The sequence below is a fragment of the Lotus japonicus genome, chromosome 3, assembly GCF_012489685.1.
Source record: "Lotus japonicus ecotype B-129 chromosome 3, LjGifu_v1.2".
Classification (NCBI taxonomy): Eukaryota; Viridiplantae; Streptophyta; class Magnoliopsida; order Fabales; family Fabaceae; genus Lotus; species Lotus japonicus.
This window is the reverse complement of record NC_080043.1, coordinates 41,786,234-41,806,534: the sequence shown is the minus strand read 5'-3', so window position 1 is coordinate 41,806,534 and position 20,301 is coordinate 41,786,234. Positions and strand designations below refer to the sequence as shown.

Here is a 20,301-nt window from a genome sequence, read left to right as displayed (position 1 = left end):
AATCCGCAGTTGGTGGATGTTGGTGGAGGTTACAGAGCAGAAGTGGTAGTGGAGGTGGCCATGATGGAGGAAGGGGCGGCGGGGGGCGGAGGAACATGGTGGCCAGAGGAAGGGGATGAAACCCCAAACACAAAAAATCCACTTACTTGGGTATTAAATCCACCTATTGTGGAAGAAAACCCACCTATTGTGGGGGAAACCTTCCAAGCAGGAGATGAAAACTCCCTAGAGGAGAAGAAAAGGCTCCCCAAGGGGGGAAGACAACACTGTGTTATTTGAAACCCTAGCAGAGGATATTTTTTAAACTCTGGAAAACTTGTTAGTGGGAATCTTTAAGTGGATGCAGGTTGTTTTGTCTTCTACTACCATTTGTTTTGTACAGATGTCAAAGCTTGTAGTTTATTTTGTTCTAGCTGTTCGGCTTGTCTTCTCCCGTTTGTGGGCTCGGCCTTGGGCCTTTTATCAATATATCCCATTTCTTTGACAAAAAAAAAGGGAGCATAGCTAAATAATACGACACAACATCAGCAATTTTCTAAAAATTCTATCATATTGGGAAAAAACATTGTTCATGATAAATAGGATTTTTCTCAATGAAGGTATCGTCGATAAACAAGCTTTGGGATAGTTAGACATAAGTTCAACCAATAATAAATTGGAAAAAAAAATTCCATACAATAATTTCCACTTGGAAGATATGAAGATTTTTTTATCTCAAAACATTGTAACGAAAAAACGTCAGTTACTTTTTTCTTAATAGTCAAATGTTAATTGTTGGTAAAAATAAAATGTCAATTACTGATTTACTGTGCCAAAGGCCCAAAGGGAGGTTTTAATATTTTGTTCAAATTTCAAACATCAACTAAAAAGAATTACATTTTAAGGTTTTTAACTATATTTTTTTGCTTTTAAGTGGACCAACCTGCCAGCTGTGACAAAATCACAGTAGCTTTTCAATGTATATCCAAACATGTACTTAGTTTGATTTGTGTTTTTTGGGCCTGAGGCCCTACAGTAACAAAAAAAACCACTGGGATTATTGGAGAGATTTGGGTAATTTGTATGAAATAAAAAGTTTAAATTTCATTATTACCATTAATACGTACAAATCTATATATATTAGGAAAGAACAACTTCTAGCATGACGTGTCGCTCTCACAGGCCATGTTAGTGACGTGTCCCTCCGAGATTAATTCTCACTTAATTATTTACACGTCAGCTTTTCCATCTATTAATTCTCATTTAATAATTTACACATCAGCTTTTCCACCTTGGCCCTATTTGCCACATGTGCCATGATTTTTCTTTACCTTATTCTCCTTTAACATTTTTTCAATTGCACAGCTCACTATATCTTTTCAATTGCATCTCGGTAAAAAGTCTGCTAGGGTTCCACTGCCTTTCTCCTAGCGCCGCCCCTCCTTGTGGTCGTCGGTGGACTCACTTCGACATCAACCTTCTACTCTCTGAGGCTCACTCCTTGCACCGTCACCGTCTCCGTCTCCGTCTACCGCAACCGTCGCCGACAGGTGTATCTCTCTCTCTCCCCTCCCCAATGTCCATAGTGACGTGTCAGCACCAGATTAATTCTCATAAAATTTATTCCACGTGTCAATTTGTTAGAGGGTATAATATTATATAATTTTTAATTGATGTATGTTTTAATTTTATATATTCTAAAATAATTGATTGATATTATTTTAAAAGATTTTAAAAGATAAGATTTGGTCTTTTAATTTATTTTAAATGTATTTTTAGAATATATTAATTAATTTTTATTGAATTTTCGAATTTTAATTAATTCGGGATTTTATGAGTTTTTATTGTGATTTGCTAGATTTTGTTAGTTTTTATCTATCTTTAATTAGTACATTTTTTAATATTAGATTTGATTGGAATTTAGGTTGTTTATTTCTTAATTTTATCTTAATTTATCTTATTATTTATTTAATTTTAATTCTAGGAAATATTCTATTTTATTTTAGATTTATTTTTAGAGTATATTAATTAATTTTTCTTGAATTTTCGGATTTTTGATTAATTCAGGATTTTATGAGTTTTTATTGTGATTTGCTAGATTTAATAGTTTTTATCTCTCTTTATTTACTACCTTTTTAAATTTTAGGTTTGATTAGGATTTAGTTTGTTTACGTGTCAGCACCAGATTAATTCTCATAAAAATTATTCCATGTGTCAATTAGTTAGAGGGTATAATTTTCAATTGATATATGTTTTATTTTATATATTCTAAACTAATTAATTGATATTATTTTAGAAGATCTAATTTTCAATTGATATATGTTTTAATTTTATATATTCTAAAATAATTGATTGATATTATTTTAAAAGATAAGATTTGGTCTTTTAATTTATTTTAAATTTATTTTTAGAATATATTAATTAATTTTATTGAATTTTTGAATTTTTTTATTAATTCGGGATTTTATGAGTTTTTATTGTGATCTGCTAGATTTTGTTAGTTTTTATCTATTTTATTTAGTACCTTTTTTAATATTAGATTTGATTGAGATTTAGGTTGTTTATTTCTTAATTTTATTTTAATTTATCTTATTATTTATTTAATTTTAATTTCAGAAAATATTTTATTTTATTTTAGATTTCTTTTTAGAGTATAAATGAATTTTTATGGTATTTTTATTGAACTTTCATATTTTTATGATTTTGAAACGTAGAAGAGAGCAGAGGGAAAACCAAAACACGGCAAATATACAACCCGATGGTCCACCAGTACACTCCATTTGCGAAGTTGGTGCCCTCAGCGAGGATGAAAACAATTCCGCTTCGGGTACGTTCTATCCGTAGTTATTCTAATAATCAATTAATAAATCGATGTTACGTTGCGTTCGATAGCCATGATTACGCGTTAACTTCTTTCATCTAACTGCATAACTAATTGGGTTACAACTTGATTCATTTCAGATAACGACCGTACAGAGGTTGAAGATAATGACTCCGATTCAGAACCAATTCCTGAGATCCCGGCTAACATTGCTGTTTTGCTCTAGATCGCAGAAGATACCGGTACGTACTGTGATAAAACTATTTATTCTTTTATTACTAATATGCCTTTATAATCGATCAACGTTTATTAAGATAGGGTTAAACATTTGAGTCCAATTGCAGAGATTCTTGACCTCGGCGATCCGACATGTGTTTGTTTCTACTGCAACGCTTTAATGTGGGATGATGAGAAATCCGGCAAGGTAAAAAGCACCGGATCTGCTGCATTTTCTTTGTGCTGTCTGAAGGGCAAGGTTGATCTTCCGTATCTTCCAAAACCGCCGAAACTTCTTCGTCATTTGTGGACAGACGAAGATCCTAGGTCCAACAATTTTAAGGACAACATAAGGGCGTACAACAGCATGTTTGCTTTTACTTCCATGGGCGGAAAGGTCCAGAATTCTATAAATGATGGCGGTGGACCGCCCAAATTTATTCTAAGCGGGCAAAATTATCACAGGATCGGCAGTTTGGTTCCGCGAGAAGGCCAGACACCTAAATTTGCCCAACTATATATATACGACCACGAAATGAAAATATAAATAGGGTGAAAAATCTAAGGTGTGAATTGCCTTCAAGTCTTTTTTTTCCTTCCCGTGTCTATTTATCCGTCCTTTTTAAATTACATATCTTCCAATATTTGTAACTATATGTTTCTCTGTTGTGTAGCTCAAATGGGAGAGGGGCAGGACTTGATGCCTCATTGGTTGAAGACCTCAAACGGATGTTAGACAAGCATAATGTGCTTGCCGGTGCCTTCAGGCGCGTCAGAGATTATTTAGAGTCCAATGGAACAACGCAGCTGTCTATCCGTCTTTTCAGGGCCAGAGGAAAAGACCCTAGGACTTATAACATGCCTACCGTGGATGAGGTGGCAGCTTTGATTGTGGGGGACCTTGACGATATGCAGGTTGGGAGGGATGTCATTGTTAAGATGAATGACGGTAATCTGAAAAAGATACACGAAACACATGCTGCTTTCATTCCTCTTCAGTACCCGCTTCTTTTCCCGTATGGTGAAGACGGATTTCGAGAAGATATCCCCATCAGTGAGTTGTTCAGGAACATGGGAAGCTATAAGAGACATAACGTTTCTATGAGGTAATTTATTTCTTTTTGCCTTCAGGAGAGGAACAATGAGTTCGGAAATGTTGTCAATGCTAAAAGGTTGTTTCAACAGTTTGTCGTCGACACGTTTACCATGATTGAAGCTAGCAGGCTCTCTTACATTCAGCGGAATCAAGAATTGATTAGAACAGACTATTTAAATGGTATTGCGGAAGCCATCGACAAGGGGGAGACAGACCCCTCATCTGTTGGAAAGCGAGTTATTTTGCCACCGGCTTTTACCGGGGGACATCGCTATATGTTTAACAATTGCCAGGATGCAATGGCCATATGCAAGAAATTTGGCTACCCGGACCTCTTCATAACATTCACTTGCAATTCAGCTTGGTGTGAAATACAAAGGTTTCTACAACCTAGGAATCACAAGCCGGAGGACCGACCCGACATTTGTGTCCGTGTTTTCAAAATGAAGCTTGATAGACTCATGTCTGATTTAAGAAAAGGGAAAATATTCGGTGCTTCTGATGCAGATATGTCGTGCCCAAGATTTTTATACCTCGAATCTCTAATTTAAAACATCACTAATAACATGCGAGCTTTGTACATAACGAGCTGAATTTGAGATTTCATATTTTCCCGCAGGAATGCCCACAATAGAGTTCCAGAAGAGGGGTTTGCCGCACACGCATATCCTTCTGTGGCTGTAACCACAGCATAAAATCAAAACAGGAGATGACATAGACAAGCACATATCAGCAGAGCTTCCTGACCCCAAGCTATATCCGAAGTTGTACAAGGCGGTTTCGTCTTACATGATTCACGGGCCGTGTGGTCCAATTGATCCGAAATCTGTTTGCATGGTGGACGGCAAGTGCTCTAAGCATTTTCCGAAAAAATTCCAGAACTGCACCACTGTTGATGACGATGGATTCCCAATATATAAGAGAAGGACCACTAGAATTACCGTCACGAAAAAAGGTGTTCCTCTTGACAATGGGTTTGTTGTTCCGTACAATCCTAAACTTTTAATGAAGTATCAGGGTCACATCAATGTTGAGTACTGCAACAAGTCAAATGCTATCAAATATCTGTTTAAGTATATCAACAAAGGACATGATAGGGTCAATGTCCAAATATCAAAAGATGGTGGAGGTCCAGACAAGTCACAGGTGCAAGATGAGATAAAACAGTATTACGACTGCAGGTAATTTTAAATCGTTAGTCCTGTTATAGATCTACTGAATTTATTGCACATCAAATGATAATTCCAAATTGTTGGTGCGAAATGCAGGTACTTAACTCCATGTGAGGCGACGTGGAGGACTTTCAAATTTGATATACACGACAGGTGGCCGCCAGTTGTCAGGTTAGGATTCCATCTCCCTAACCAGCAAAGGGTACTATTAAAAGAATCCGACGACTTCGAAGAGGTTGTTCAAAAATGCTCCAGGAAGGAAACCAAATTTCTGGCATGGATGAAAGCCAACAAGCGATACCCAGAGGGGAGGAATCTCACTTATGCAGAGTTCCCATCTAAATTTGTATACAGGGAAGGCGCCCATGAATGGGTCCCTAGAAAAAGGGGCCTCTCGCTCGGAAGAGTGCAATATATTTCTCCTGGCATGGGCGAGGTGTATTACATGAGGGTTCTGCTGACGCGTCAAAGAGGTTGTGACAGCTTTGAGAGCATAAGGACCGTTAAAGGAATTGCCTATCCCACATTCCACGATGCATGCGAAGCTATGAGGTTAATGGACGATGACAGGGAGTATATCGATGGAATTGGTGACGTAAGTGTGCTGGGATCTGGAGCTTATTTGAGGAATTTGTTTACTAGAATCCTAACCACAAACGCAATGAGCAGGCCGAAAGAAGTTTGGGAAAAAACATGGAGGATTCTGAGTGATGGAATTCTGTACGAAAGGAGGAAAGCTCTTAATATTCCAGGTGTTTTATCCCTAAAAATTACGTTACCTGCCTTAATCTTATTTTTATTAATTTAATTTTCCGTGCTATTAAATTCTCACTTCATGCGTGATGCAGATCTCCAAATCGACGACGACGAGCTGATGAATCTGTGCCTGATTGAAATTGAAAAGGAGCTGCAGTGCAATGCCAGATCTCTAAAAGATTTCCCGTCTTTGCCGTATCCTACTTTTGCGGAAATTATGAATTTTGAGAATAAGTTCGTTGCGGACGAGCTCAACTACAACAAGGAAGAGATGAGCAAAATTCATGAGGAGTTGGCCCGTTCACTTACCGGCGAACAGAAGGCTGCGTATAAGAAGGTGTTGGATGCCGTCATGTCTAATAAGGGAGGGTTCTTTTTCCTTTACGGTTTTGGTGGAACCGGTAAGACTTTCGTGTGGAACACATTGTCTGCCGCTGTGCGATCTAAAGGTTTAATTGTTTTAAATGTTGCCTCCAGTGGGATAGCTTCTTTACTGTTGCCCGGAGGGAGAACTGCCCATTCCAGATTCTCAATACTCATCTCAATAAACGAAGTCTCCACGTGCAACCTTCGTCAGGGGTCGCCTAAAGCTGAATTGCTCCAAAAGGCGAGTCTTATTATTTGGGATGAGGCGCCAATGATGAACAAACATTGCTTTGAAGCGTTGGACAGGTCATTGAATGACGTTATGAAAACAAGAGCAAATTACGGCAACGACAGGCCGTTCAGGGGTAAGGCTGTCGTACTGGGAGAGGACTTCAGGCAAATTCTTCCGGTTATTTCAAAGGGAAGCAGGGCTGATATGGTGGGGTCGACCGTCACTTCGTCCTACTTATGGAAATATTGCAAGGTCATGAAACTGACGGTGAACATGAGATTACAAAGCGCCTCATCCTCAACGTCTGCTATAGAGATAAGAGAGTTCGCTCAGTGGATTCTTAAGGTGGGCGACGAAACGGTTGACACCATCGACGAGGATGAGACCACGATTGAGATTCCGTCGGATTTGTTGATCGGACAGGGTCCCGATCCTCTTCTTGAGTTGGTCAATTTTGCTTATCCGGACTTAGTGGCGAACTTGGAAAGCGATTCGTACTTCCAGGAAAGGGCGATTCTCGCCCCTACACTCGAGAGCGTTGTGCACGTCAACAACTACATCCTGTCAAAGCTTCCTGGTGTCGAGAGAGAGTACTTGAGCTACGATACCCCGTGTAGGTCAGATGAGGATTCCGAGGTTCACGCGGAGTGGTTCACCTCTGAGTTTTTAAACGACGTTCAGTGCTCGGGAATTCCAAACCACAGACTGATATTGAAAGAAAGGGTTCCGATCATGCTTCTACGAAACATAGACCAAGCCGGCGGTCTGTGTAATGGGACCCGGTTGAGGGTCACTCATCTTACTCAGTATATAATTGTTGCGACTGTTTTATCAGGAATCAGGCTGGGGAAAACTGAGTACATTCCGAGGATAACCTTAACGCCTTCTGACTCTGATCTTCCATTCAAGTTCTCTCGAAGGCAGTTTCCGGTGACTTTATGCTTCGCGATGACTATAAACAAGAGTCAGGGCCAGTCCCTTTCTCATGTCGGTTTGTACCTTCCGAGGCCTGTGTTTACTCATGGATAGTTGTATGTCTCTCTCTCAAGGGTGAAGTCTAGAAAAGGACTGAAGGTGCTCATTGTTGTCGAGCAAGGGGTGGTTTCCACCTCCACGCGCAATGTTGTGTACAAAGAAGTTTTTGAGAACGTGTGAGCGGAAATTGACGCGCGTAATCGCGCTTGTAACACCCCGATTTCCGGGTGTCACTTTAGTAACCAAAAATAAACTCTACGCGGAAAACAGGTAATTTTTTTTTGTTTGATTCCTTTTAAATAAAGCGGTAGAAAATAAAGACATAACCCAACCCTAACTAACCAATATACAAATATATACACATGTACAGCCTCAGCTGCACTCCCACGTCACACGCACTCGCAGTGACTCCAAAGTAGTGTGCCCGTAGGCAAATATGTACAGAACCAGAAGTGTGAGTGAGAAAGTTGTAATTACAATCCACCAGTAGAAATTCGGCCTCAAAATGGCCTAAGCAAAACCCCTACAGTCCGACTAACTCACTGTGATCCCTCAATAAGAGAACCACACGAAAAGTCATGCGTCGGGAACCTACCCTGTCCCAAAAGCAAAACGAATCAGAGCTCTACACAAAACATGACGCCTACCTAAATCTACCCTCCCAGTACCAAGTCCACAGCGAACTGAAGTTGACAAGTTGAAGCTCAGCTCCATACGTCGTAGAACTCCTTTCGTCAGATGTCCACACTCGTCAGTCCGGTCCTCCATGACCCTTCCCCGGTACGTCGCTCGATGACCCACAACATCGATCACCCAAGCGGTGGGGGCATGTCGATCCACCAACTCAAACCTGATCCCCCCCTCCCCCGAGGGAGAGACCGTCGAAACCCAATCCACCGTCGACATCTGGCAGCAGGCCGACCGCCCAAACACAAACATGAAACCAAAGCCAAGGCGCTAGGGTCAACTCACGGAATAAAGTAGATATACACTCAACATGTGATATGGGGTATAGATATATATGTTGTTATATAAACATATAGATAATCCTAGCATGTTATGGCTCTAACAATGCTTCAATAAATCAAACAGCACACAATCCCAGTCAGAATGAATGTATGCGTGAAATGCAATCAATATGATCCGGATTGTGACGCGTTCCCGTTCGCCACAAGTGAAGCATTCCCGTTCTTCACTTTGGATGAACCATTCCCTTTATTCATCCTTGGTGAACCATTCCCGTTATTCACCGTATGATGAACCATTCCCGTTATTCATCATTAATGCATTGGTGAACCATTCCCGTTATTCACCATGAGATGCACAGGTGAACCATTCCCGTTATTCACCCGATTGATGCAATATGGTTAGCCAAACATCGAATCGTCCTCACCACACAAGTGTTTAGCTCAAACCCAATCTCAAAACAAACCCAAGAGTTAGTGTCGGTGAATACAACACAACTCGGAGTTAGTGTCGGTCAATACAACACAACTCCAACAACCAAAACCCAAGAGTTAGTGTCGGTCAATACAACACAACTCGAATAACAAACCCCAAGAGTTAGTGTCGGTCAATACAACACAACTCAAACAACAAGAGTACTAAAGTACTCGAGAGTTTAATGTCGGTCAATACAACACAACTCCAACAACAAAACCCAAAGTCAAAACCCAGAGTTAGTGTCAGTCAATACAACACATCCCCAACAACAAGAGTACGTAAAGTACTCGGTGACTTTCAATCATCACCGTAGCTCACCTCAGTGGCTTTCCCCAATCCAAAACCCACAACAGAAGTCGACTTTTCCCCGTCTTTCGTAAATATTTTCCCCTTCAGTTTTCCTATGCTTAAACGTTAATAAAAATTGTTTCAATTCGAATTAGTCAAGTTATGAGTTTATTTCTCAAAGTCTAAGTTTCCCAAGTCTTTAGTTTTCGAAAGTCTAATCATTCTAAGTTTCCAAAGACCAACCACCCAAAAGATGTTTCCCGGGGAAAGTCTACGAATTCCAATGAATACCAATGAATGACTAAGTCTCAAACCCCACGTTTGAACTTGCCTAGGGTTGTTCATCCAACCCGAAATATCAAAGATCACCAGATCAATGAATCTCCACTCCGAAGTCGCGTCAAAACGCACAATCCAACAATATCACAATATCACAAGTTATGTAAAACATCATAACATCAGTTCATCATCATAATCAACATCAGATAAAGCATAAGTCGAATTTATCGACGCCTATCATGCAATCATAGCTAATATGTAAGTTGCCCTAACCTCGAGCTGCTCCAGCCTCGCAAACAAAATCTCCTTCATAGAAATGCTTTGGAACTTCCAAAGTTCCTTCAACTGAACCTCGGAGAAAACAAAGCAGAATCCAAACAAAATCGATTAGTTCGATCGCAATACAACACATAAACGATAGACAAAGCATTAAAGCTTCAGAATACGACAATCAGGTACGAAAAGACAAGTTTTCGAAAACGAAAACTCCCCCCCTCCCCAACACTACAAGCTCTCGGCCAAAAAGGAAAAAGGGCTCCGACTCTTTTTCTTCGATCAAATCTGTTTACAAGGTAGTTTTAGGGTAAAACTAAGGCAAAGAAACTGTCGGAACAATTTTCAGACAATCCGATCAAAATACGGCTGTTCAGGGGCGTTTTGGTCCAAAATAAAAGCTCAAAACCTCAAAGTTATCAGTTCGGAAAACAAATTTGACAGCAATGATCCTAACGACATCCGTGACAATAAATCCTAAAGGCACGAAGTCAGATTACGACTTTTCGACAATAAAGTTTTGAAATGTGCGACAAAAGAGTTTTGAATCAGTTTTTCAGATCCTGGACAACTCGATCACAATCGGCGAATACTAACGGAGGTTTTAGGCTCTTGGGCACGTAAGGAAGATAACCCAACAGAGAAATCAGGAAAAACTGACAGTTTTACAAAAAGCTCAAAACTTTGAGCACAGAAACGACTAAAGAAACGCAGTAGAAACAGTGATCAGAGGTAAGAATCAAGCTAGTTACCTCGATACCTTGAAGTAGGAACGAACTGCGCGAAGATCGGTCGAGTTTCGGTGAAAAATTCTTCTCCCTCTCCTCTCCACAACTCACGGCCCCAATAGTGAGGAAAATGAAGATATTTTGCTTTTTCGACTATTTATAGGCAGGTGAAATCGCGGGAAAATGAAAATTTCGCAATTCCGATTTTTGCAGCACGTTCACCGATGAATTCTAAGAGAGATTCTGGCGACAGATTTCAAGAACTCAAAACAAATGTCTAACATTTGGGAAAAACGATATCTAAAATCCGAAAAGCGGTGTAAGTTCATCTGTCTCGAAAAACTACTTTTTGCTGTGATGGTCAGACGACAAAACTTCCTTCTGAAGAAAGATTTGAAACGTGGAAAAAAATCTGGCATCGCGAACGGAAACTTCGTTAGAAGTCCCGGAAAGAAAAAGTCTTCATCCAATGATCAAATCTAGGGTTTCGAAGCAAAGAAATTAGCGTCGTCGAACTTCCGAAAAGTGAATACTATCGTGCGTACAGTCCAGGGTTCCGAAATGAAACGCTGGTCGAAGGAAAAATAAAGAGAATCTTTAAATTTTCCAAGGATTCGAAATCTCACTTAATACGTTGCTCTAAAAGCGAAATTAGCCTATTCTGGACACGCTCGCCATAAGGCAGGTGTGCAGACGACTCGCACTAATTCTTAAAACGACTACGCAACATTCCTCAAGCGATTCCTGAACTTTCTTCTTCTTTAATCTTTCTCAAACATCAAACTCCTGTCACGCTTACACTGATTCTACGCGTGAGTCGGAAATTAACTTGTTCTGAAAATCCAAGTCTTACAGCGCTCACTGCAGAGTAACTCGACGACTGTTTATTATGCACCGTAAAACAGTCCCAATATATGTTTTGGAGAATTTGAGGTTTCGTTAACCAATCTTCTTAATAGTTAATCAGTCGTTAGCTTCGCATTTCAAACACTTCTATTTCATCTTTGTTTATTAGTTACTTAACTGCATGAGTTTCAAACAAATGATTCAATTTAAGATTTTTCCGCCACTATGCTCAGCGTATCGGACACTTCAATTTCATTCGTTGTTTAATATATTTTAAATAATCAACGTATTGACTCACGTATAAAAAAAAACGTATTGATTGATGTATCAAATACAACAAATCCGTCCCCTTATATGTTTTGGAGAATTTCAGATTTCGTTAACCAATCTTTTTATTAGTTAAGCAATCGTTTACATCGCATTTCAGACTCTTATATTAAACTTTGTTTATTATATTTTAAAAAATTAACGTATTAATTTACGTATAAAATACGACATATGTAGGTAAAAAAACACTAGTATGTTGGAGAAAAAACCAAAAATCTATTGAGAGAGCATGCTCCCCCACCCCCTTTCTGATATTTAGGTCTTCTTTACAGCTATGGTAATCGCTTCCTCTATAGCTTGGAAAAAAGTTCCAATCTTGTATGTGAAAAAACCCACTAGCATTGGTATCAATTCTAAGTGCATAGCTCCAAATTCTGGAACAAGAATCCTGCAACCAAACATCCTTGTTAGGCAGTGAAAACACTGTGCTTAATTAACTAGTGTTGAAATGAACAAATACATATGCCCTAGGGTTTGAATCTAGAATGCAGGATCTAACTTTCACCCCAGTTTTCAAGGAGAAAGAAGTATCCTCTTCTAAGCCAAGATAGGATCCAATCAACATATCACTCAAACACCAAGATCCTTTCATTCGTTGTGTTAGATATCAAGGAAAATCCCTTCTGGCATCCAAGAATTCGCTTCTTAATGAATAAACGGAAATACTATTTAATCCATTTATAACAATGTCATTTTGATGTTTGATCTCAACCAGGAATGATCTATATAAACCAATTATCCCAACATTCATTTCACTTTTTAGGTTATTTTTAAATGGGACTAAATCATTCAGTTTCTTGCATATCTTGTCTTAACACTAATGCATATAACTCAATCAAAACAGGGTCCATCTGTAAGAGACAAAAAACAGAATTTAGAAAAGAGCTTATACTTGGCATCCCATAAAAATGATTAACAAAATTTATTTGCAAATTAAACTGCCTAAACTAACAAAGTAATTGCTCCAAATACATATAAAAAAAGAGGACTCACGCATTCCAGCGGTTATAAACCATGACTAATATAACAGGAACCAGTAACCTTGGCTGCCCAATTGCTCCCCTGCAGGTAAAATCCAACAAGCCACTAAGCCTCAGTTATCTATAATCGTTACGAACAAGAAGTGAAAAAATGATATGAAATAGACGATGGTGACATATTTCAAATAGAAATTAAGGAACAATCTGGTAGAAGCCCAAGTCCCACCTAGTTGGCATATCATGGAGAACCGTGGAAGAGAACATGATACCCAAACAACATAGTTATGGAGCTGAGCCTTTTGCTACCTTTCTTTTATCATCATATTATGGGTGAATTAAGCGTTTATCGCACAAGCTATTATTCATAAGCTGATTTGAACAGTTTATTGAAATAAACTCAAAATATGCTATCAGTAGGTATAAGCACTTATTCATAAGCTAATATGAGCAGCTTGTGAAAATAAGCTTGAAACAGCTTATAAGTAGATCATAAGCTATTAACATAAGCTCTATCAAACACTAATACAAGCACCTATGCTATAAGATAAGCTCAAATAATCTCTTCCAAACAGGCCTATATATGGTTGCTACAAACTGAAATATGGACAGATGTTATTGGAATTTGACTGCAAGAATATAGAAACTTCAAACTTGCTTAATCAAATAGTAATCTACTGAAGATATTAAATTCTGCATTGTAAATATATCATCTATAGATTACTTGACAAAGCCCTTTCCACCATTTGTTCTTAGTGCGTCCACGCTACTTCCCAGCATGCGAATATATGCCAAAGAACCAAGCAAGCCAGCACCAAAGCTGCATACATGAAAGCCAAGTATTTATCAAAAAAAGGTGAATAAACCTTGAAACTTTCTTCTGAAGGACACTTGGTGTTCAAAAAATTTAGCAATTGACTAATACTTAATCTTGCACCATTAATTTAGATTTTCAAGAATAACATTCCATAATTAGCAACAGTGTCAATTTATCCAATATGTCTCTAAATAGCAACTTGACATTAATAATTCCTTACAAGTTATTTCTTTTAATTGTCTAGTGCCTTTTATAGGGAGGAAGAGAGATGAAATGAAACACAGGGCAAAGACTAAACGAGTAATGTATCTAAGACCAGAAGGAACTAGACCAACCGGAGTTCAGTTTTAGTTGGTAAAAGGAACGGGGATAACCAACCCATTTACTGAATTCCTCTCGAGTGTAAACCCCTTCTTTTTTTTCCGAATAAAGGCGAAGTAAAAGAACAATTATTTCTAGGCTAAAAAACATTTTTGGCCCCTGATGTTTCAAGTTTGTGCAAATTATGCCCCTACTCTATTTTTGTCGACGTTTCTACCCCTCATGTTTTCAAACAATGCACCGTCTACTCCTCCGTCAGTCAGGCTTTCTCAAGAGAGGTTCCTGAGTGGATCAGAGAGATGAAGAAGAGTATATGAAGTTGATGATGATCAATTAAATGATATAAATTAAATTTGCTTGATGTATATATCAATTATGTATGTAACTGAACTGGTTAAATGCATGTTTTCCTCTTGAGTTTGAATCTCTCATGCCCCCTTTTCCAATTTCACTTATAATTTCCACGCGGCAGGTCCAAAAAATATTAAAATAAAAAGCCAAACCAGCTTATTCCATTAGTTTTTTAACGTTTGACTGACGGAGGGGTAGACGGTGCACTGTTTGAAGGGTAGAAACATCGACAAAAATAGAGTAGGGGCAGAATTTGCACAAACTTGAAACATTAGGGGCCAAAAGTGCTTTTTAGCCTTATTTCTACGAGCTCCTCATTTTGTTTCCTAATGTGGGAAATGTAAAATTTAACCATCCCTTTCCTTTCCCTCCATATTCTTTCTATCATTTAAAAAACCATTTGTTTCTCTCCCATCCCCAAACACTTTAATGAAGACTTCTTGAAATGAATTTATTTGTAGTTCAAGAGGAGATATGTTTCATAATGAAAGTGAAATGAGTGAAATGTTAAAAGTTAAGAAAAAAAATTAAACTAGTTTGGAACAAGGTCCCACATGTCAAGAAACTTTCAGTTCATATATCTTTTTTGTGTGTTTAGTAGATGGCAGTAGTATATTAAGCTGAATTTTTGCTCTCAGTGTAACCATATTTGATAGCATAGGTGAAAGACATTTAGCAAGATCTCCAATTCAGAATAACCAAGTCAATAATTGCGTGAAGAATCTAAGTACCTAGCTGCAATCTCAGGAGAATAAGAAACATAAGATGAAACCAGACCAACGCCACCTATGCCCAATGTAAGGATTTGCATCTTGTTCTTTAACTGAAATCCCGAAATATGTTTAGAAATAATTTGATCTTAAAAAGATGTCACAATGAACAAGGGCAAGATATACATGACTTCTAATGAAGAAAAACTAATCAGACAATGGTTTTGAGTACCTTATCATACTGCTCCTCAGCTTGAGCAGCCAAAACTTCTGGATTTTCACGAGGCCGCCTCAGTTCCCGAAACATCACATCCTATAGATAGCCTAAATCAGATCTTTGAATAATGTTATTAAAGATGCATAGGTTTTCGAGTTACTATTTCAGGTTATTGATTGAGCTCTATGTCTAACAGCAACCAATATTATGTTCTCCAATCAGTGTTATCAAATCGCGATCGCGGACCATCGCGGCGAGGCCAAACTCCGCTATTTCATATAGCGGATAGCGCCGCGGGAAAATAGCGGAAACCACACAGCAGTTCAAATAAGTAAAATATTATAAAAAAAAGCAGCTTATCAGACATCTATTGCAATACTAGAGCAGAAACATTTGAAATGAACAAATAAAAACTGCATAAGAAACAACAGCTTATCACATAATAAAAACTGCATAAAATCATCATTTTAACAACCAAATGTTAATTATTAAAGGCAGCCACCAGCTCAAAACAAATGTCAAAAGACTAAAAACAACATAAACCAAACACAAGTCTTAAAACAGTGAAACAGAAAAAGGAAATGCAACAAAAACGAATTAATGGGGAGTTAATTGGGCAGTAAAACAGAGAAACAGAAAAAGGAAATCCAACAAAAACGAATTAATGGGGAGTTAATTGGGCTTGTAGAAGGAGGATGAGAGAAGGAGAATTAGGATTTTGGAAACCTTTCCAATTCTGCCGTGATTATTCTTCATGATGAAGCATAAATATAGAAAAAAAGAATTAATGGGGAGTTAATTGGGCAGTCAGTGGCCCAATAGTCAAGAATTACCATATTTAAAAACCCTAAAAAATTAAAAAACATGCAGTATTCCTCAAAATCCGCTATTTCCGCTTCGGCTTCCAGCTCCACTATTGCCGTCGCGGCCACGATTGCGTTTCTCACGGTGGCCGCTATGTCGCGGCGTAGCGATTGCGGTGGCCCTAAAATCCGCTCCGCTATAGCGGGTCGCGGCCGCTATAGCCGCTATTTGATAACACTGTCTCCAATATTACAATAACAACAGCAACAATAACAACCAAAGTCTTTTCCTATTAGGTGGATTTGACTACATAGATAGAATGACATTATGATGTCTTATCATGAATTAAGTCCAATTATAAACCATTTAACTCTACATATCTCTTCACAAAATAGCCTATAACTTTCTTCAGTCTCCTTCTACCTCTAATTATTGGACGACCCTCCATCAAGTCAACCGTCCTTATCAGTACTTCTATCTATGAATATTCTCCACACATGCTCAAACCACCTAAGACAAGACTCTACTATCTTTGTACTATGGGGTCTACCCCAACTTACTCTCTAGTGACAGGGATATAAACTGATAAACTACCAATTACTTACGTTGCCTCCAGTTGCAGCCTTCGTAGCTCTATCCCATTTTTCTTGCTCACGGCGTGTTGGTACCAACTTCCATCTTACCCTCTTGCTTTCACTTTCAGTCATCTGAACAACATTTAATTTGAAAAAGAGAAGTGAATCACATGGTAAAACAATATATGGTATTATATACTTTTTTCCCAAATAGAACTCAATACTCAAGAGAATGAAAATAAAACGCTGAAGATCTATCATAACTAACAAAATCCATGAGATATAATAATCAGTATAAAACCAAGAGAAGAGACATATCTCTAACCTCAGGTGCTGCCTCGATTTGCTGGTGTATATTATTTTTTGCAGGAGCTGAGAGTTCTTTGCTCAAGTCAACCTCCAAACTATAGTTCATAATTCAAATGACTTTATAGAGAAAGAAAGAACAAGAGATAAAAGAATAATGCAAGCACTTTAAAGACTTGAATTTGAATATTGTAGATCAAGACCTGTCAAGGCTCATGACTCTATTAAAGCTTAGAAACCCAGAAGCCTCTTCCTGTTTACAGGAACTTTATTTATGTCAGAACCAAATCACAAAATCAAACAAAACTAATTAATCGATAATCATTCATCAAAAAATTGAGCCATCAATAACAACAACCAACTGAACCAAGATTCTTTTTTCTCACTAGGTGGGGGTCGATTACATGGATCAAATGACACCACAATGTTCTATCAAACACGAGTCACCAAGGAAAGTAAAGTTGAGCACATAAAAAACCTAGCACTGTGTTGTCATTCTGATTCCTATGTGAAAATTGGAATGATTTAACTTCAAGAAAGAGGACAATGCTAAAGAAAGCAATTGTTCTCCATATTCATTTACCCCACCCATGGTTATGTTCAATATAAATTATAAAGCATTTGATAAGCACTAAAGTCTGAGTAAATCTACGATTTCACCCATATCATGAAGTGCCACACATGAATGATTACATTAAGTAAATCTAGTTTAATTAATTTCATTTCTATTTTTACTACAAACTGAATCAAGCAATGTATACATTTTCCTTTCGGTGCAGAGTCTCATTATGTTAAAAACACAAAAATAAGGCACTCAACATAATGATCTATAAAACTTATTAAACTTGGTTCTGTTAATTTTGTTGCTATGTTCACATGCTCTCAATATGGTACTTAAAAAGGTTGGAAACTCAGGTACACTACAGCACCAATTGCGGTCAACATCACCGTTTTTATAATCTCTGCAACCTCACCACAATACAATTGCGGCTGCATTTGTGCAATGTGCATACCTTTTTGCAAAATCAAGGATCTGTCACAACGATTCCAACCACAGTTTAAAAAAATTCCTATTAACCCGGGAAAATTTAGGGCCTGTTAGGCCATGTATACTAGACCACTAATAGTGTTGAGTGGGATTGGGAATAACTTCACAAGGGAATATCATTACAGAAACTCAAAGTTCAATATTTGTTTGGTTTCCAGTTGAAAACACATTCATCAGACATATTTGGCTTTAAAAGACAGTTTTTCCAAGTATGCTAAGCTGTTGGATTGAGAGAAAACACATTCACATCCAATCTATCAAATAAACAAACACACTCAATAATTGAGATGGGCATCATCATCAGCTTAACTTGTTTGGTAATTCAAACACAATAATGAAGTAATAGCCCACAAACACAAAGCAACAATCATCCTAATTAGCCAGCATATATCTCCCACAAATAACTTACCAATCAATCAAACATTTCAACAAACAAAGACACAGTAGAATTACACATAATTAAAAAAAAGAAAGACACCCAGATGACCAATTACTGAGAATAAGAACATAGTGAATCAAAGTTGTTACCTTTGCAGGAGGGGATTGAGTGGCTCCCGGTTGAGTTTCCTGAATCAACTTTTGGTAGCGACTCATAAAATCTTTGTTCCACATAAAGCCATCAGTGTCCAAAGGGTCTCGATTATCGCCACCCCAATACTTGCGGAGCTTGGTGGTGGTGGGAGGGCCACCGTAATCCCCAGGAGCCATCCCAGTGGACCATTTCTCGGGCTTTTTGTTGGGAAGGAGAATCTTGCTTTGTCTTGGGTCTGGAATTGGTGAGGGAATTGGAGACTCTGGTGAGGTGGGTGTGGCTGCAGAGGTCACACAAATGTAGTTCAGAATCGCCATTTTTGGAACTTGTGTTTTCCTCTGTTCTTGTAGTGCTGTGTGTGAGTGGCAGTAGCAAGTGATAGGAAGATTTTGAGGTATCGTGTCGTGTGTCTGTTAATTTTCCACATACAATATCAACTACCAAACAAGGTGTATGCAAAATATCTCCTCCTTTGTCATGAAACCAAAATAACAAATGTTAGTAATTAGTGGACGTCAAATTCAAACCTCATATTCTTTTTCATCTCATTTTCACTTTTTTTTCTTCTGAATTTCTTATCATATCACTTATTTCTCTCTCACTTCTTCCTATTTTATTAAGCTTGAGGTGAAAAATGTGTATGTGAACAAACTATTATTCGATATTCATAATGAATTTGGGTTTTAATCCATTTTAAAATGTTGCATTTTGATACTAATCTTTTAGAAATATGGTGATTTAGTCCTTTCATTGAGTCCCGTGACATAAAAACATGGCGTGGCAAACATAAGCTCTAACATGTTTGGCAGCTCTTGATTTCTGAATTCATGTACTCTTTTTCCTTTACCAGATTTTTTCAATGGGGTTTTTCCTGATAAAGTTTTAATGAGACATAAATTCTTTAATCTGTCTTCTTGGAGGTGGTTGGTGGTGGGCTTTTACTAGTAGTAGGTTCTTTTGTTAGAAGTCTCACATTCTCTAGAGATAAAGCATAGATAGTCTTTATAAGGGTAGTGCAAACCTCAACTCTTGAGCTAATTTTTGTGGTTGAGTATGGGCCTCCAAATTTCTAATATATTTGATATTGCCTTGTAATTTTTCTACTGCATATTCTTTTCTCACTTTTTCCTACTTGTATTGGGTTAAAGTACCCCTTGTACTTTATTTCAATATAATACATATTGCTTATATAAAAAACATGATGTTTTAATTAAAAAAAGTCTGATCCTCACACCCCAAACTCTAACCACCCTTCATTTCTTTTTGCTAGAGGTGGATGAAGTTAAAGTAGTTGGGATTTAATATATTTTAGAGCCAATTTAGCTATTTTGGGGTCTTTACAAGTTTAATTAGTTGTCAACTTGTCATGTAACCTTGGCATTTCTCATTTGACACAAAACAATGTTATATCAATAAAGCTATTCATTAACAAATGGGAATTGTTATTCAGACACTCCCGTAGCTATTCAGACCCCCAAAAATTTGAGAAATATAAAAAATACCCTTAATGAAAAGAGAAAATTTGAAAAATACCCCTCCCTCCATCCTCACCTTCTTCCTAATGCTTTGTTCAAACCCCCCCCCCCCCCTCACCCCCCTCTCACCACATTCTCTTTCTTCTTCAACTTTCAAACCCACTCTCAACTTTCATACCCACTCTCAACTTTCACACCCACATTGTTGCCGACCACCGCTTCCACCACCCACGCCACTGTTGTCGTCGCCCTCACCCAACACCATCACCAACGTCCCCGCCGTCGTCGTCGTCCTCACCCGACTTCTCCTCCCTCGTTGTCGTCGTCGTCTGTGAAGGTACTGCACTAATCTCGATCTAGATTTATCGCAC

General features: G+C 38.1%; 2 protein-coding genes across 2 annotated transcripts; one reads left to right on the top strand and one right to left on the bottom strand.

Moving 5' to 3' along the window:
* Nucleotides 1-3,197: 3,197 nt before the first annotated feature.
* LOC130744165 (uncharacterized) lies at nucleotides 3,198-7,667 on the top strand. The gene is made up of 6 exons (XM_057596354.1): nucleotides 3,198-3,385; nucleotides 3,691-3,931; nucleotides 4,148-4,604; nucleotides 4,819-5,293; nucleotides 5,381-6,036; nucleotides 6,133-7,667. The coding sequence occupies exons 1-6, from the start codon at nucleotides 3,198-3,200 to the stop codon at nucleotides 7,665-7,667; spliced, it is 3,552 nt and encodes a 1,183-aa protein (XP_057452337.1).
* Nucleotides 7,668-11,844: 4,177 nt separating this feature from the next.
* On the bottom strand, nucleotides 11,845-18,883 carry LOC130742754 (protein CONSERVED ONLY IN THE GREEN LINEAGE 160, chloroplastic). Its single transcript, XM_057594855.1, has 9 exons — nucleotides 18,452-18,883; nucleotides 17,079-17,128; nucleotides 16,895-16,973; nucleotides 16,600-16,701; nucleotides 15,206-15,286; nucleotides 14,995-15,086; nucleotides 13,499-13,594; nucleotides 12,791-12,859; nucleotides 11,845-12,185 (listed from the first exon to the last, which is right to left on the bottom strand). The coding sequence occupies exons 1-9, from the start codon at nucleotides 18,770-18,772 to the stop codon at nucleotides 12,053-12,055; spliced, it is 1,023 nt and encodes a 340-aa protein (XP_057450838.1). The 5' UTR covers nucleotides 18,773-18,883; the 3' UTR covers nucleotides 11,845-12,052.
* Between the last annotated feature and the right edge of the window lie 1,418 nt (nucleotides 18,884-20,301).

Coding starts and splice junctions, on each gene's coding strand:
- LOC130744165 (XM_057596354.1), top strand. CDS start 3,198: ATGTGGGATGATGAGAAATCCGGCAAGGTAAAAAGCACCGGATCTGCT. Junction 3,932..4,147: donor GGGACCTTGACGATATGCAG/GTTGGGAGGGAT, acceptor TTTTGCCTTCAG/GAGAGGAACAATGAGTTCGG. Junction 6,037..6,132: donor GAAAGCTCTTAATATTCCAG/GTGTTTTATCCC, acceptor TGCGTGATGCAG/ATCTCCAAATCGACGACGAC.
- LOC130742754 (XM_057594855.1), bottom strand. CDS start 18,772: ATGGCGATTCTGAACTACATTTGTGTGACCTCTGCAGCCACACCCACC. Junction 15,087..15,205: donor CTGAGGAGCAGTATGATAAG/GTACTCAAAACC, acceptor TCGGGATTTCAG/TTAAAGAACAAGATGCAAAT. Junction 13,595..14,994: donor TCTCCTGAGATTGCAGCTAG/GTACTTAGATTC, acceptor TCATGTATGCAG/CTTTGGTGCTGGCTTGCTTG.